The sequence below is a fragment of the Diadema antillarum genome, unplaced genomic scaffold (genome assembly GCF_040938485.1).
Source record: "Diadema antillarum isolate AM-2024a unplaced genomic scaffold, OU_Dant_1.0 seq00002321_RagTag, whole genome shotgun sequence".
In the NCBI taxonomy this organism is placed as follows: Eukaryota; Metazoa; Echinodermata; class Echinoidea; order Diadematoida; family Diadematidae; genus Diadema; species Diadema antillarum.
This window is the reverse complement of record NW_027272942.1, coordinates 60,634-79,741: the sequence shown is the minus strand read 5'-3', so window position 1 is coordinate 79,741 and position 19,108 is coordinate 60,634. Positions and strand designations below refer to the sequence as shown.

The following is a 19,108-nucleotide window of genomic DNA, read 5'->3' as shown; positions in this document are numbered from 1 at the left end:
CAGCCACTGAGTCTTTATAACGGGACTTTATCAATCACGAAAGGAGAATATAATCTTGATGTAGACATTTATTTAAAGGTTTTGTATCCAAAGCAGCCAAATCCTTCCCTCCCCCCCCCCCCCAACCCCTCAAGCTAACCTGTAGGCCTCGGTCCTGTGATGGAAGGCCGTGGCCCCTCGCCGTGAGATGATCGAAGGATGCTCTTTTTGGGGGAATTTTATCTCGGGGGTTGAGCGACGCTTGTGCAAAAAGGCAGCCTGTCAGTATCATTTGAACTTCATCTTCATCATAGCAGGGCAGGACCAAATTTAGTTGGCTTTTATCCTTCGAGAGATGGGTAAGGAGGGTGAGAGAGAGAGAGAGAGATTGAAGGGGGGGGGGCGGGGGATAATGAAATCAAAACACTCCACTCCTCTTCCGAACAAATAATTGGGGAAGCAAGAGCCTTGTATCCCCGTAACAAGGGACATGTCATGATTGGTATGACCACTTGCGGGTGAGGACTACCATGCACGGTTGGTAGATCGTAAGAAAGATCCAGTTTTTGCTGATAGACCTTAATGTTGCTGCTGTGTTGTGTTTTCTTCTGTTTTTTAAGTCGTCTGGCGTACGTTCTCACACTCCGATAAAATGGGAACAGAGATGGGTGCCTATGCTGGTCGTGCATGTCACTTCCAAAGTTTTCAACTTTCCCTCATTTCTGTTTTTTCCCCCCAGAGCAAATTCGGTAGGGAGGGTGTACCACGTGAAAGGGGGCAAATCAGCCCCTCTTTTGTGGTGTTGGCAAACTGGTGTGAAACTTTGGAGGGGCGAGGGAAACCCAGCACCAATAAATGATTGTGCGCTAAATGATCCTTTTGAGAGAGTGTTTGCTTTACTAATGGAAAGGCTGGGAGGGACATTGCCATTGAATTTCGTTCTCCCTTCTTTTCTTCCTGCCCCCCCCCCCTTTCTCTCTCTCTCTCTCTCTCTCTCTCTCTCTCTCTCTGTTTTTGTCTTGTATTCTCTTATACTCTCTTTCTTTTCATTCCATCAAATTGACCTGGAGGATTCCAGTCAGACCAACTTGACATGTGATTCGACAGATATGACTGAAAAGGGGCGGGACTTGGTCCTGTCATCTCTGTAACAATGACATAGTAGCAGAGATGTTTTGTGTTGTTGTTTTTTTCAGCCATATAGCTTTTATACAATTCTTGTGGAGAAATTGTCATGCTTGTTTCAGTGAAACCCTGTAGGTTCCACTCCAATTTTTTTTTTTCCAGTGAGAAAAGACCACTTTATCTAAAAGGTTTTTCTCCCATTAAAACAGACAGTGCTACGCTTTTGATAATTGCAGACTTAACCCATGTGCAGTTGCCTTTTTTTGATCTCCAAATGCATTAGTTGAAATACTGGGGCAAAAATTATGATCATAAATACTGATAGAGTGTGCTCATTGGCTCAGTTGCATGAAAAAACAACAATGTGAAAGAGCCCTCTTTTCTCCATATCATCCTCAAATCAATCAGTTCATCTACATTTGTCCAAATGTAATAGTGAGGTATATTTTAAAGAAAAGATAGGAATGTGCATGTTTAAGTATTTGAAAGTTACCCTCCAAAAAGAAGAAGCCCAAAAAGATTAATTAGTTTGAAAAAAGAAAAAGAAATGAACCAAAACCCCTCTTACGCTTTTTCAAGCACTGCTGCACTATCATGCCGCCAGAAGGGTGAGCATCTGCACTTGTGTTGCGGGGAGTGAATAAACGAAATGCCTTCGGATTTGGTGGATCTTTAGTGTGCCATCTGATGCTGCCCACATCTTGTGATTGACAGTTGCGGGCCTCCTGTAAACAGGACGGAAATGTGTTTTGGAAGGATTAGCCACATAAAATGTTATCCTTCCGACATTCACAGGTTCTTGTGTCCTCCTTCCTCCGCTCCTGTTGAAAAGCCAAACAAAGAGTCAATCCGTGTCAGCGTCTGTACGGTCATTATCAACAGCCCACTGTTTGCAGTGTAAATATCGACTTGTGTTGCAAACTGCATATATAGCGGGGAAAAAGCAAAAGATACAGAGCATTCGGCAAGACCTTTGAAATGACAGTTAATCCATGTCTTGACATGAAAATCTGCCTCTGACAGCAATTGTACAATGAGTGAGTATCATATTTGGAAGCCCCCCCCCCCCCCACATCTTCTCCTTCAATAGCAGAGTTTAATGTAAACCCTGTCAGTACCACCATGTCAAAATCCATAGATATACTTGTAGGCTTAATACATGGACATCTTGCTACTGACAGCCAAGGAGTTAAAGGGATGGTACAGTATTGGTGGAGAGGAGAATTGGGCTTCTAACTTTTTGGGAGATACCAAGAAAACACATATAAGATAGTTACAGAGCATACCATTCAAAGAGAAATTCCAAGTGTATTGGATGAAAATTAGTTTTGGAATGGCTGAAACATCCAAGAACAAAGTAAAATGAAGCAATGGTATGAATAGAAGGTAGGTCCTGTCTTTTTTTTTTTTTGTAGAATTGCTCTGTTTTGGATATTTCAGCCATTTCAAAACAAATTTTCTTCAAATAATGTTAAATTCTTTATAGAATTACATGCCCTTTCATATTTTATAAGAGGTTCTTCATTATCTCACCAAAAATGTTAGAAACCTGAAGTTATGCCTCTAACCAAAACTATACAATCCCTTTAATCTCTCCCCCACAATGCACTGTCAGGCTTAGATGTGAAGTGAGTATAGGTATAGCATCATTGCCCTCCGGCATTCTTACATGTACTTTGATTTGTGATGTCAGCTCCAGAGTAATCCAGTGTGCTATAGAGTGTGAAGCGTGGACTGAGGGAGGATTAACCTAACCTTTCAGCTAATACTGAAGAAGACTCCAAGCCCATCCATCAATGATGCTATTAAACATGAAAATTGTGGCAAAGTTTTTGCACATAGGAGCCTACTTTTATCAATATATTCAAGACTCTTTGCACAGACCGCTCAATGACTAACTGTTACATGTATAAGCACTGTTGCAGAATTTCATTGATACTTTTATGTGTTATATCTAAATCTTGTGATAGTATTTTTTCCTTTATTTTGAGGATGGATAATCATGGCTGACAAAGACTGTTCAACTCAAGGCAGTGTGCCTATTTTCCCAGCACCATTCTGACAAAATGCCATGCAACCAGTTATATTTTACGTGTTTAGACTCTCTGTCAAATAAATATATCTGTATTGTAGCTCCCACACATCTGCAGTACTTGTCCAGCAAAATACTGACATCTGCCCCTCTTTTGTTGTTGTTGATGTTCTAAGTTGTCTTTCATATCTTTTGTCCAATTGAGTGACCTGAATTACCACTTTTATGTAGTTACAGCCATTAATAGCATCTGAAATTGCCCCTCTGATGTCACTTAGCTATGAATAGGAAGGACTTTCTTTTCATTAGTTGGTCCTTCCATTACTTTCAAAGCAAAGTAACTAATATTCCTGACATCCCCCCCCCCCCTACTTGCCTAATCCGACTGTGTTGTGTTACTTGAGCTGCCAGCTTCTGTTTTTTCAGACCTTTGTCAATAATCTCTGTGATAACCGTGCCATGGGTTTTGGGGGGAAATCTTTGCTCAAATTTTAGTGGGCTCCTTGAAACACCAAAATGATTTAATTATTAACAAACATGTTTGTAAACATTTTTAGAAACATGTTTGATGCCTTTCAATTTATGTTTTTTTTACATCCAAAGACAAGAGTTCAAGACAGGCTAAAATCAACTATGAAATGGATTCAACAAAACAACTGTGTTAATCGACAGTTAAACTGTGTGTTGTTTTTCAACAAATTTTCACAATTTTGTTTGATTTTACTCATCCACACAGACAAAAAAAAAAATGTTGTGTGTAAGCTTATTTGTCAATTGATCAAAGCAATTTTAGCCACAATTCTCAACAAACATGTTTTGATATGTTATCCACACCAGACTTTTTTTTTAATATATGACATTTAACAGGTCAGGGATGATAAAATTTACAGTATTTTCATTTTCTGTCATGGGCTTTTAGGCCAGCATCCCTCCTCTTTTATTTCCTCTTAGAATGGATGACTGCCTTTCTTTTGTTGTGTTTTTTTGTGTAGAATGGTAGAGGCATACCTATTTTCTTTGAAAAAAGACAACATAAAACCTTGTTAGACTTGTCGAGGACATACAGAATGAAAAGGATATTTACGAGGCTCTAAGCCGCTGTTTCATTCATGAGCAGGTCATATGTCCTCTTTCTTTTCTTTTCTTTTCTTTTCTTTTCCTTTCTTTTTTTCTGCCATTATTTCTTCCGGGGGAAGCTTTAACAGGCAAATTGTGTCTGTGAGGAACCAACCCATGCAACATAATGGGGTCTGTGTGCAAAGTGCATTATCCAAATGTAGCAAAGCTTGGCCACATTTTGCCTTTTGTGAGCTTTGTTTATTACATATCTCCTTTCTCTTATTCTTTCTCTCGCTTTTTTTTTTTTTCATTCTTCTTTGTGATTCTATCTCTCTAACGCACTTGTTTGTTTCTTTCTTTGTGATTTTTATCTTCCAAACTCGCTTGTTTGTTTCGTTCTTTTGTGTTTTTGCCTGGATCTTCCTCGTTATTTCTCGGCATATCCTTGTCACCAAGCACACAACACCCAGACAGAGTTACAGACCTCATTATTGACTGAAGTGTTTTGCCTTCATATGTAACTTGTTTGTTTGTGTTCTTTGCTGATAATCAGTCGTGGTGACTGAAATTTATTGTATCTTCCCTCTCTGTCTCGTGCAGTTTTCATTTTGGGGTTTTGAATCGAACGAACGCATTTTACGACGAAATGTCTCATTTTTGTGATTGCTCAAGTTTTCCCGAAAATAGAATGGATGGAACAGATGTGGAATGCTCGAATGATATCGTATTTTGCCTTTAAAAGAGAGCTTGTTGTTTTTGTGTGTGCAAAGTGTGTGCATGCATATGTGTGTGTATGTGTGTGTGTGTGTGTGTCTGTGTGTGTGTGTGTGTGTGTGTGTGTGTGTGTGTGTGTGTGTGAGTTTGTTGGTATGTGTCAATGTTTCACCTGTATGTTTGCTGGGTAGGGGGGTTGATTTGATTAGCATGCGTGTGATGGATTGAGCTTGACACAACCCAGCCGTATGAACTATTCCCCGGCTCCAAGACCAATGATAAAAGGAGGCCATCGCTCCCTGCCGCCACACATTGCCAATTTGAGTATGTGCTTCTCCATTTTTCCCCTCACGTATAAAAATTAAATATATTGATACTACTTCCCCTTTCAGCACTACCCGAAAGAGAAAAAAAAGATGGAATCAAGTTTGTCCTCCCCGTTCCTTCTATATTTCATCAGAACAGAATAACCAGTTAATATTTCTCATTTTTTGTTCTGCGTGTCTCACTAGATGCGGTCAAAGCCACAGAATTTTTGTTTTGTTTTTCAGTCTCATCATGCTGTGGACTGAATGTGACTGAGTCTGGTTTCGCTTTCAGCAAAACTGTGATATGCTTGAATCATGAACACTGTGGTTCTCAAGATACAATTTCATAACCATCTGAGTACATCAGGTTGTTGCCATATACACAGTCAGTAATCAAATACATTCACAAGCATATTAACAGTTAATACTTCCCCTCTTTTGTTTTGCGTGTCTCGCAAGATGCGGTCAAAGCCACAGAATTCCATTGTTTTTCAGTCACATTATGCTGTGGACTGAATGTGACTGAGTCTGGCTTCACTTTCAGTAAAACTGTAATTTGCTTGAGTCATGAACACTGTAGTTCTCAAGATACAATTTCTTAACCATCTAACTACACCAGGTCGTTGCCATATACACAGTCAGTAAGATTTGTAAGATTTGTAAGATTTTATTGACTCTATCGACCCCCTCTCGGGGTATGAGAGTACAAACATATTTACAATGTATGAATACAAAAAACATAAGTGATAATGTACATGTACATGTGAAAATAACAGATCATCAAATACATTCACAGGCATAATAAAAATGTGTGATTTTTATCTATAACCCATTGAGGATGGGCTGATTTTGCTACAACACGCATTTCCCATAGACACCGGCCCGAGTATACTCGGGGGACTCGTCTGCAATGGGTTTAAAGTACTTTCATCCATACAACTGTTGATTGGTTTACTTCATCTGTAGCTGACTTGATGGTTTATTCTTTGACATGGGTATGGAGAGCTTCAGATTACTGATATTGCATACTTTTACAGGTGCAAGGTCTCATAAGTCTTGTCTGTACTATCTGCAAGCCATTTGTACCGTGATTTCAATAACATTTTGAATCATTGGTGGAGAGAGGGTCAGTTAAAGCCATATAGAATGTCTAAAAGATCTTTGGTGGATTGCCCGTTCTTGCCTCTTTTGTCCATTGCAGTTTTTGTTACAATATTGGTGCTGGTTTTTGACAGAACAAGTCCAGATGTTCTAGCAAGAAAGAGTGTAGAACATTCCCACTTTTCCATGCCTTTTTATGACCACTGAACTTCTCCTTTTTTTTGGGGGGGGGGGGGGGGGAGGGGATGTTTCACTCCCTTTGATACCGCATTCTCTTCCTCACCACCCCTCCCTTGACAAGCAGGTTTCAATCTCTATTGTTTTTTAACACTTGAGTCAAGTGAACTCAATATTGTCCAGCCGGTTGAACTCAATATCCCCCACCATTTTTTTTTTTTTTTTTTGGAAAACAGTGGTCGACCAACCGACCCGTCCCTTCCAAAACTTCACATTGATGTTGCTCACCATGTGTATGCTGATAGCTATCTAGAACAGCGGCGATGATCAAAGAGACTTTACTGGGCGTGCTTGTTATTCTAAAGTGGATATACCCCTTTGGCATTTGTGAGACGCCTTTTGTGCTGCCTTATTTTCCGGCACATAATTTTTTCTCTCTCTCACTCTTCATGGCAGGCATATCTTGCTGGCTAACCTTTTCTCCTTTTTTCCCTTTTTTCTTACAACCATTTTTTTTAAAAATGAGTTATATATTTAGCTTCATCCTATTTACTAATCCATGTCTTTGATGATATAGATGCCAGTTAGTCAAGTAAAGATGTATGGGATTATATGCCTTTATCGCACCATCATCATTTCAATATCTTTCCCTCGGGCGTGGGAGCAGAATGCCAAACGCCGAAACTGAGCAATCCTCAAGTTGTTGATGAAGCCACAAACGAGCTGAAATTTGTCACGAGAAAGTGATGGACAAGGAGGTTGAGCTTTCAAAAATACCCCGTGCAGTAATACTTGTGTCAATGACAAAGTTACTGAAAATGTGTAATCTAATTTTGCTCCATTGTTGTTTCTTTAAGGGGGTCTATTTGCAGTTTTCAGCAATGCGATTTTAAAACAAAACTCTGTTACAAAGCTATCCTGTAGTGTAGAGGTCCTACTCTATACAGGCAGTTTTTGTTTGTTTGTTTGTTTGTTTTTTTTGGGGTGGGAACTTTATTCATTCATTGTTTTTTAACGTAATTCAACTCATATTCCTTTTGGCAGCAAATTGAGCGCAAGTTGCCCTAAAAGCTACACCGAGTTGATTCAACGTGAAAACAAACTTTATTAATTGACAGTGCCAATTTGTGTTTGTCGCCCTCTACAGGTGTGCCACTGTCCAACCAGTGGGACCAACAAAGCTACTACTACCCGATCCAGATAGCCCAGTTTGGCCTCACCCACTACTGCAAGAACCTGACGGAGAGCCCGCCCACGATGACGGTGTACAAGGACGCCAGCAGCGGGGACCTCTCGGCCTGGTCCTCGCCGGACCCACGCAGCCAGCTCCGCATCATCGACGACGAGGAGCAGGGGTCGCTGGTGCTGGAGTTCAAAACGGCGGGTTCGTCCTCTCATAATCTCTCTCTTTCTATCCATCTATCTGACTGCTTTTTCAATGCATACTGAAAAGAGTACATTCAACACTACTGGTCTAGGGTGTACCTATACGGGTACACCAATTCTAATTGATATTTTTTCCTCAGATTTGGCACCATACTTAATTCTTTTGTGTGCTGGAAGTGCCGATTGGCGAAGAAAACACCATAGAAATGTTCGCAATGTCCGAAGTCCCTGGCACAGGAAAGGTTAAGTTGACTGTTGAGTACAATCAGACAGATACATTGTATACAGTATGTCCCCCCAAGAAATTACAATCAGTTTTTTGCATTGATAACACCCAATATGATTAAACCGTCCAAATGCTACCTCAGGATCTTAGAATATAACATCTTAGCTCTATTTTGCAGAAAACCCCGTTCAATTTGGTTAAGTGGTCACAGAGAAATGTGGATTGTTGTAACAGCATGTCATGAGTCTGATTCTTTCAAGTTTAGCACTTGGATGCTCTTGGAACTGCATATTAATGTGTAAACACGATAGACAGAACTTGGAGGGAAGGGATTCTTGACATGCTCTACAAAAATCCTCATTTCTCTTTGACTACTGAAGCAAACTGAATGGGGTTTTTCTGTAAGATGTGGGCAATGAATTACAGTTTCATACCCTGAAAAAAATTTTGTTTGGGTCGATTCACCACTTTTAAAGTTATGGTTGTGGAGGGTACTGTTGTAATTTTTTTGGGGGGACATATGGTAATGGGAGAAATTTCATCGAGGTTTCCTTTCAGTTCCATACAACAAGAAATGTCATCAAGATCTGTGTTCAGTAAGAGTCATTTGAGACAGTGATTTTTTTTTTCATAATTTCTGCATGCAGTTTTGACCAGCATTTCTGTTTTGTGAAAACAAGTTCATAACTCAATAAATATCATCTACTTATCAAATTGTAATGAAACATTACTGTCTTTTGTATACGATTATGCTTGATACTTTGAATCAACTTCAGTCACATTCACACAGACAAAATAGCGGGATAATGATCACTATCCAAATACTGAGATTTTTTATGCCTGTTTAGACAAAGAGAAATATCGTGCTAATTGCCAATTATGATTTGTCGGCAAAACTGTGTATGCCTGAAATCTACCGAAATGGTAGCCGTTGTGTTCCGGGCGCTGTTCAGTTGTACTTGTATTAAATGATGGGATAAAAGGTCTCAAAGATTTTTTGCTCCAGTGTTCACACACTGGCTGTCGTGCACATTATCTCACTATTTCTCAAATTATTGCGATAATTCTGAAATGATCACCAAATTTCGTGAGATTTTGATCACAATGCTGATCGCGCTGTGTAGTGGGATTTTAATGTCCACACAGGCAAAACACTCGAGATTTGGATAGCAGTGAATATCTTGCGATTTGTATTCCGCTAATTCGCGTGAGTGTGAATACCACTTTTCACACAGAGTAGCATAAGATGTGAACGACTCTTGAGAATTGTCACTAACTGTCGGCTTCTTCTTTTCATCTCTCCATCCAGGCGAATACAGTTTGTCTTCCATTGCTGCCTGGTCCCGTGTGTTGGATTCCAAATCAGACTTTGTGCTCAGTTTTGACCTAAAACTTCTTGCCAATGCCTCCGTCACGATAGTCGCCGAGCGGGAGGAAGCCGGAAAATTCATCAGCATGCATTACGTCAGCGGGGAGGACGGTTTTCGAGTGGGCGACGGGTTTGTCGTGCATGGACTTGGTCCCGTGGCGCGGTGGCGTACCATCACAAGAAATCTTCAGGTGGATTACCGAAAAACCATGGCTTTTACTTTGGGTATTCACCATAGGAACAAGCCCATCAGGTATTTACTGCAGAGATTGGTGAGAATAGAGCTGCGCGGCCACGGCCGCATCGCAAACATCGTGCTGGCGAGGTCGCGGCACATGCGGCACTTCTTCGATGCGGCCGACTGGTTGGTCAACCACCAGGACGCGAGAGGCGGCTGGTCGATCAAGGTAGAGAGGGTTTTAGATGGAATGACCCTCCCGCCCGAATGGTACTCAGCGATGGCCCAAGGCCAGGCCATGTCAACGTTGGCGCGAGCATTCATCAAGACACGGAGGAAAAAGTACCTTCAAGCAGCCTTACGTGCTACGGGTCCTTTCCAGTATCCGTCATCAGAGGGCGGCATTACCGCCAAGTTTATGGACAAGTTTACGTGGTACGAGGAGTATCCCACATCCCCCAGCTCCTTCGTCCTGAACGGTTTCATCTACAGCCTGATCGGTCTCTACGACCTGCTGACCGTCGCCGAGCGGGACGAGAGTCGCGACGCGCAGAAGCTGTTCGACGAGGGGATGGCATCACTCAAGGCCATGCTGCCCCTGTTCGACGTCGGCTCAGGGACCACGTACGACCTCCGCCACGTGGCGCTGGGGAAAGCCCCCAATCTGGCGCGGTGGGACTACCACGCCACCCACATCAGCCAGCTGCAGCTGCTCGCATCAATAGACTCCTCGCCCATATTCAAGGAGACCGTAGCGCGCTGGATTGGCTACACCAAGGGTAAAAGAGCCAAGCACAACTAGCACAGGGTGTTGCCAGCCACGTCCACAAAGCTACGCAGATCTGATAGTCGTTATATATCTCCAAATCTTACACCTTGATAACAAGAGCTATGCCTCTCAGAAATTCACAAGGCACCATATCGCCGTTTCTACTGGGAACAAAAAAAAAAGAACATTCTGGAAACTGCCAGATAAAGGTGTAGTTCTCACATGGAGAGTACTCTGGAACAAAATCTGCGTACTGGATATGCAATACTAATACAATTTTATTGATTTCTCTGTGAGAATGAGGTATCTCTAAATTTCAGATTGAGCAGTATTATTTTAGTTTTAGGTAAAACTATATTTTTTGATGCAGAAAGGTCTTTTTGAGCATGCAATTTGTTTTCTTTTTCTTCAATTTTTCAGGTGGTAATATCTTTAGTTTCTCTCTGGACTAAAAACTGTATACAAAGTACTGTAGTGATGTGCACTGCAGGTGGATAGTCAAATTTTTCTGTTCTATTGTGTATTGTGTTGTTTCTTGAATTTGCTGTATGAAAGTGCCACATTGGACAACAGTGGAAGGGTGCAGCATTTGAGACATGGGTCATGGCTGATCTATATCGTAATGCTCCCTGCCATCCCCCCCCCCCCCCCAAAAAAAAAAAAAAAAAAATCTTTTGAGTAGGAGCCTGAAACCATACCCAGTGCCTGGCACATCCAGCCCCTATATCCTCTTTAACCCATTCCCAACTAGATTCTGAAATGCCCTCTGGTCTTGCACAGTATCCCAAGGGGCTCCCGGGAGGCAATGACTTAACAGCACGGCGTGTGATAAAGAGCTGCCATGTCTCTCTGATTCTGCAGGGGGCGCCCTGACAAATCTACCACTTCATTATGTTCTTGACAAGAGGAAGTGAAATGCCCACTGACACATTTAATTTTATTATATTTATTTATTCTTTTTTCATAAACTTCTTTGGAAACCTTATTTTCATGTCTGAATGTTGGCATAAACAAGTACCTTTGTTACCAATCAAAATGGTCAAAATGAACAAAGAGACGGAAGCATATTGTATGTTTCATAACATTTTGTTTGAATATTCTTTGGAATTTTTTTTTTTAAGAAGAGGCCATTTTTCTGGAATATTGAAATAAAGTGAATTCCTGTGAAATTTAAACATATGAATGATAAAAGCCGACTTATTTGAACTGTTTCCCCAAATTATTCATATGTGTCCACCCGACATGTGACAGAAATTTCAGCCAGTGAAGCTCATTTAGTTTGAATTCATGTTCGTAATGCATGGGTAAATTCCTATGTCTTTCCTCTTTCAATCTAGAAGCGGACAAGTAGTTGCTGTAAAAGGAAACTCACATTCAGCAATGGGTTGTCAACGGCTTGTTTCCGATACGCATTTATACATTAGTTTTTGCATTCTTGCATCCTCGAATGAAGTTTAAGCCCATTGACACAATAGGACATGATTGAAGAGTAAAAGGAGAAAGGACTAGATAGCAAATAGATTTACACAAAATACCTAAAATCGAAAATAGCACAGATAAAACATAGCGATAGTTGGTACTCATCCTCTGAAAGTGATGTTTTTCTTCTTTTCAGTGGTGTAAATGATGTGGTTTTGTATCTTTACTCTTTTTTTTTTTTTTTTTGCCATTTCGTGCAATCTGCCAAAGTGCTCGACACAGTGCATGTGTGAGTTACTTCTCACAGTGTAAGAATTGATGTTACCATGACAACCGATACATTGGACTCTTGGGGAGACAAGAGTGGAATATTACAATGTAATATTTTTCGTGTCAACGTGCCATGATGAATTATTCTGAGAATGTACTGAAATGAAAACTTGTTTGCTTTACGCTAGTCCATTGACTTGTGAAGTGATATGGCTGAATTATATTATTTACATTTTTATAGCCCATTCTCATGTGTCTTTGATTTCTCCCATTACATGAAGAGATAGAGTTCAAATTGCTTAGTAACAACAGTCTACATGTGACTGCCTAGATGTGTGTAGTGCTGTTATTTACCAAAAGATATTTACCTAAAAAATGGCCATGAACAAATTTACTTGGAAACTCTGCCAAAAGATTTTGACCCAACACATTGCACAGATGAATGCGGTCACCAAGTGTTAGTAAAATCGTCTAACGTGGCAGTTAGCTGATCAGATTCTCAAGAGTCTGGAACACATTTTGTTGAAGAATATTGCAGAATGTATGATGTCCTGTCCAACAGAACAAATTTCTTCAAGTACTCTATTCTTTTACAGTACTGCAACATTTGTATTTTTAATCTGTTTGTTTGAAGACAATGTGATTTGATGCTGAGGTTTCCTTCTAGATATAAATGTGTATTCAATGGAGTTTTGAATGAGACTAATCATTGTGATTCTGTCTGTCTGTCTCTCTCTCTCTCTCTAAAAGAGATACAAAGAGTCCCTTTCCTTTGCAGCCAGTGAGGTCATTAGCTTGAATTAAAAAAAAAAAAATTGATAAAAAAAAAAACTAAAAAAGGAAACAAACAAATTCAAGACATATGTGTCTATTTGTTGTTGTTTTTGGCTATTAAAATTATCACTCTTTACCAAGACGATGCCAGATGCCAAATGTCATAGTGAAAATAGCAGGCACTTGCCATACATAGGAGGTTACTGTATACACCATATATTTTGTGAGGTTTTTATTTTTGCAAAGTTCACAAGTTGGGTGCTATTTGCAAATTTAACAACACGGGAAATTATTTCCGCGGACCTTGACACAAATGCAACTCACACACATGCATGTCTCCCCTTCTTAATAGTGTATCCAATGATCATGGATTTAACCACTTGACGGGAAGTCCTGTTTCTGTATGCACTATGCTGTATCCGAAAGCCACTTTGATAATCTCGATGTCCATGCTCAAAAGCTGTTGCTCATCTCAATCCCTAGCCAATGCCCCGCTTGCTACAGTTGTATTTGGGCCGCTACAAACACATCTAGAAAGAAATCATAGGTTTGATACATGTGAATGTGTACTGGAATGATGTTTATTACACATGTCATGACAGTTATTCATTTGGACACCATCCTGAGTGTAGCGGCATATTTTTCGGTTCCCCCTCGAGTGGTTGCTAAGCACTGGTTTGTCTGAACCTGTGAGTTAGGAATTCAAGCCCACCCCAGGCCCTTTTAGGCAGAGAAAGAAAAAATGAGACTCCATGACGTGTTTTGAAATAACAGCAAAGACCATACCTTACAAGCTGGACAGAGAAAGACCACACTATTGGTCGCAATCAACCACATGCAAAGTAGATGTAGATGAGGCTGTAATGCCTTTATGGCGTGACAAATCTCCAATTCAAATTTGGTGCAAAGCGCGACCTCATTTCCGTCCATGATGTAAATTCAAGAAGAGATTAAGGTCTTTGCATCAAACTATTCACAGTTTTTATTGCATTGATGGCTGTAAAAGGGGAGTAAGTTTTAGTTCTAAGAATATTGCACACAAAAAAGAAAAGGAAAAAATCCAAATATTGTTTAAAAACCAGTGGGACAATGGCTGGGCAGTGGTGTCAATACCTCATCTGCTTTGTATGTATGGGACTATCATTGTAAACAGTTATTGTTGCTTTGCCAAAGTGGGTGAATCTGTAATACTCAAGAACTCTGTTTCTTCCGGCTTGAGAGTGTCCATGTCTTTTGTCTTTGTAAGACTTTCCTCCTCTTTTTTTTTCTCTCTCTTTTCTTTTATCTTCGATCAATTCATGTGTGTTGTGTAATTTCCCTGTAAGGTTGCAAAAGGCATGAAATATGTACTCAATGTACCATATAATAAAAAGAAAAACCCAATTGTACAATGACTTGGAGCTGTACATTTTGTAGTCACCCATGGAGTATGTATTCATTCATGATCATGCACAACACATGTTGAATATTGTCAACATGCAGTGTCTCAGATTCTAGAAATTAATCTCTAGTGTATTCTCTCTATTTGCTTATTCCTACTCTTGGTCTGTGTCGGCTATACAGTGCTGCAGAAATCATGTGATGAGGTCACAATGACGAGAAGTCAAAAGTACTATGATGTAGATAATTGTTTTTTTCTTGCTAAATAGTGACAAGCAAGTGAGTATTTCTAACTGAGGAGCCATGGAATACATTAACTTTGAGAGTATCTTTCCACATGTTGTGGAAATTCTCAGAAAGGTATGATTTCTTTGAAGATGCTTAACAGTTTAAACCAAAGTAGCATCCTTACCATGATTGTCACTTTTATTCAATGGAAGTGAAATTGAAATTGATGAGAAAAAAGAAGATTTCTCTCAAGAATGCATTGACCTATGGTTTATGAAGCTGAAGAGAATAAATTACTCATATGTTTGATTGCCATATTTTTATTTGTTGTACAAGTACAGCAGGAATTCAGAACCTGCTTGTTCTATTCTTTAATTACATTTGGTTCTGAGTGTACATTGTAGGTTCGAGGACCTTTGAAATGTGAAGTGCTTGGTATATATTTATTTACTGGTGCCACGTTTGCCAGGCATTTGGATATAAATGTTATTGCTTATGTTACTGAGTCTGCTTCTAGTCAATACAGCAAGATGTCAAATGTTGTTATGTTAACACTGATGGACCATCCTTTGCAGCAAGTTGAAGGGGAAAGAAAAACCCAGAAATATATGTTTATATCATTGTGCCACTCTTATTTTCGTCATCAATATTGCAACAGGAGACCGTCTGAATGTACTTGCAAGTGATATGCAACATTTTGTGCTATTTTTTTTTTCTTTTGTAACACGTTTTGATTAACGCAAACTGGATATGGAAGCTGTAGTGATGTAAGTCCCCAAACTGCGAAGGAGCCTTTATCAGGAAACTATACCATGATAATCTAACAGTAAAGTAGGAACCTGTTATAAAGAGTTTGGACATAACAGAACCCTATCTCATAAAGGTGATTATGCAGGTCCTTAAACTTTATATTTCTTGATTTTGTACACTGATATAGTGAGAATACAATGTAATTGATATGATTTTTAGGTCCTCTCTATAGCAACGTTCCCCAGTAATGGGGCACAGTAACCATGTTATATTAGCAGGGATGCCAAGTTCGAAAAATTTTTATGAGTGAGATTTTCATGACTCAACGTCTCAGTGCGCTCATGTGCGCGTGAGCGAGGGTGTGGGAGGGGTTAGTACGGAGCTTTTTCAATTTTTAGCTCTTAATGGTGCAATCAGGCGCAACTTAAGTGACTATTTTTTACTTATTTTGACAGACAAAAGGGAAATATACCTTCAATTGCAACTATCACTTTAATCCTTTGAGCTATGCTCATTGTTAATAGGCCCAAGTTGCAGATTTCACCCAATGAGTGAGAAAAATGGGTGCCATGCGTGAGATTGTGAGACGTACCCTAAATGCTTGAGTCTCACGCAGACTGCGTGAGACTTGGTAGCTTTGTATTAGGTGTCCATCTATGGACCCTTCCTGGATCACGAACTTGTGGCCATCACAGACCTTGTATGCGATAAGGTTCCCAATCTGGTAAAGACAGAGTTGGACAAACATACTTTTGGACTTCTGTCCCACTGTTTAAAATCGCATTTAGAAGGGAGTGAGTGATGTAAGGACTCCATGCATCAACAGCAGTTAACATTACTACCACATCAAGTGTACCAGTAATAAATGTTTAATATTTTACAACTGCCCACGTGAACGATGATTTTCAGTCGTCATCGGTGGTCAACGACATTTATTATAGAGTACCTCAAGTAATGCAATGTGTAAACATATATTGTGCTCCTACAACTGAATCTATGGAAAGGCATGAATTGCGACCAGTAGCTATCCAAACTTTTGCTCAGGCTTTTCTTATGCACTACGTTTCTTTTCAGTACGTATTCACTGATGAACCCTGTTTTGGGCACAAGCAGGAATTCATTGTATCTCCACTTGTGGTACTATTCATGTTTCCTTCGCTAAATTTTTGACATCATGTTCACTATGTAGATGTACTCATTTTTTTTTTACTTTATTTATTTGACTGTGGTATACAGAGGCTGAGATAACTGTGATATTGCAAATGTTTTATTTCTTCTGTAAAGGTGAGGCATATTTGTATATTTGGACTCTGAAGTAGACTAATTGTGATTACATGTGCTGTTCTTTTTCTTTTCTTCTGTTTTTTTCATCGACGAGATAGTGCGTGTCTATATTTGCACGAGTCTTGGGGAAAATGTACTGTATGTCAACAGTCCACTCTTACATGCAAAAGTACTGGGTACATGGTGATGTTGTACAATGTACTAACATTTGGAAATATAATTTGAGAAGTAAAATTAACCTTGCTCATGTTATTGCACAAGAAATGTTGAATTAAATAATGTGGGTACATATTTTGTACAGAAAAGCAGTTTTGTGTGATTTAGTGATTTGCTAATGGTACTTTTTTTAATTAGTGCGTGTGTGTGTCTGTGTATGTGTGTGTATTTTTGTTCATGGAAGACACATTCACTTGTATTTCCTCCTGTATACAGCAAGCAGCTCCTCATGTTAGAATCACTTTAATTTTGCAAGATGATTAGAGACCACTTCTGAAATATTCAAGGGCATAAACTTCTAAAAGAAATTCAAAAAGAAATTGATGTAAATCGGTTTTAGGAATGGCCGAGATATCCAAAAACAAAATGCACTGTAGAACAAATTGATCCTAATAAACGTTGTGTCTCACCTTTTGTTAGGAACACTTTGTTTTGGATATCTCAGCCGTTTCAATAGCCATATTTCATCAATTAAACTTTGAATTCCTCTTGGAATTTTATGCTTTTTCACATTTCACAAAAGGTTTCTCATTATCTTTAAAAAAATATAAAAAGTTGGAAACCTGAAACCCCTATTTCAACCAAAACTACATTTTGTGAAGATCTGTGTGCATGTCAGTGGGAGACTAATATGTGTATGTGATATTTCTCTAAAATAAATCTCTGTGGGAGTGAGAAATAGGGTTCATGCAACATCATTAGGCGTTTTCACATCAGCCCAATAAAAATCCAAGCTCGAGATATTTTTCGCGATCGCAAATTAGCGCGCTATTTCATTTCCTATTCATTTCCTATTCATAGTTCGCATTAATTATCCTGCTATTTCGGAAATTTCCCGAGTTGGACTCTAGAAATTTTCTCGATCAATTAGCGCGCTAATTTGTATTCACATTATCAAATAGCGCGCTATTTCGTGATCGGGTTAATTTCCCCAAGTCAGAAAATAGCGCGCTATTTCGAAACATCGGGCTGATGTGAAAACGCCTAATTTGGCAAAATGGAGATTCGAACACACCTGGAAATAATAGTTGAGCAGTTAGATAAATCCATAGATTCTTAATCACTTAAATGTGACAAGCACACACACAAGTACACGGCACAAACATAATATATTTCTGTGATAATTTCCAAAATTCTTATAAATCACAAAACTGGAATGGAAGCTTCTGCAGCGCGACATTTTGCCGATTTAAACGATCAGCTTCTTCTGGCACCCTTCCAGTGGAAGAATGGTCCTTATTGTGTGAAGTCGTACACAGATTTTCACATTTCCATTTCAGTTTTGTGATATGTAAGAATTTAGGAGATTACTGTAAAAGTGGTTTCTTTCGCGTACAGAAACTTTCGGGGTTTCCATCAGTGCCGACTTTTAAATTCGCGGTCGGTAATGATAGCGTTGTAACAAGCAACAGGTTCAAAACATTTTCGTGTGATGTTAAATTCGCGGTTCAAACTCAAAGCGCGAAAATAAAACCACCGCGAAAGAAACCACTTTTACAGTACACTTTGACTGGATGAATAATAATCCACATCATTTTATTCTGTGATAATTGTATGAAGAGAAGGATTATGTTAATGTTTTCAATTTCCCCCTGGCTTCACCCCCTGGCTTCAAGATTGAACAGAGGAGAAGGCAGCATGTCATAGGCATAAATGCCTTCAGTTTCAAACATTATCCTCTTGAAATACATTTGTGTTGTTTTACTTTTTTTTTCTGCACTGGAAGTCTATAGTGTTTCTGTCTGTGGTGTGTACGTAGTATGTGTGAATGGACATACACATGAACATATAAATTTCATCAATGGGGTCTTGTAGGTTCAGTACAAGTGATAGACTATGTGAAAAGTTAATTGACCACAGAAAATAGACCTCAGAGAAACTAACAGAACAGAGGGAGTTTCATGAAAATCAGACAAGATTTTTGTGTTTTCACAAAACCATCATGAAGTCTGGTAACTTACAGAAACGAATGAATTCACAAGTACGCATCACTTACATAAAATTTCCAGATTTTAATATCCAAAGACACATAAATATCTCATAAGCACAGACACTGCTGTCCAAATGCACTTAATCAACTGTACACACTTCTCTGTAAAATCACATAATCTAGGTACATTTTGTAAAATTCATAGTCAAAACAGCAATGCAACAATGCATTAAAAACTTATCTCAAGGCATAAAGACCTTTTTTTTTTTTTCATTAGAGTCTGGTGCCGCAACAAAGAAAACTCTTATTCACACTCCTGTTTCTAAGAGTGGGATGTGGACACCCTAAGTGTTTTAACCCGATTTGAGAGGTGTATTGGGGATTAAAATGAAACAAAATTTGAATGCATTTCTACTGTCCTGGAATATGATGCA

The 19,108-nt window shown here is 39.3% G+C and overlaps 1 protein-coding gene across 1 annotated transcript in view; it reads left to right on the top strand.

Moving 5' to 3' along the window:
- Nucleotides 1-10,495, top strand: part of LOC139714573 (D-glucuronyl C5-epimerase B-like) — a 66,242-nt gene extending 55,747 nt beyond the window's left edge. Inside the window, exons 3-4 of the mRNA XM_071626265.1 lie at nt 7,643-7,879; nt 9,417-10,495. Of these exons, the coding sequence (XP_071482366.1) occupies nt 7,643-7,879; nt 9,417-10,456 (1,277 nt within the window). The 3' untranslated portion in view covers nt 10,457-10,495. The remainder of the gene's footprint in view (nt 1-7,642; nt 7,880-9,416) is intronic.
- Nucleotides 10,496-19,108: the final 8,613 nt, after the last annotated feature.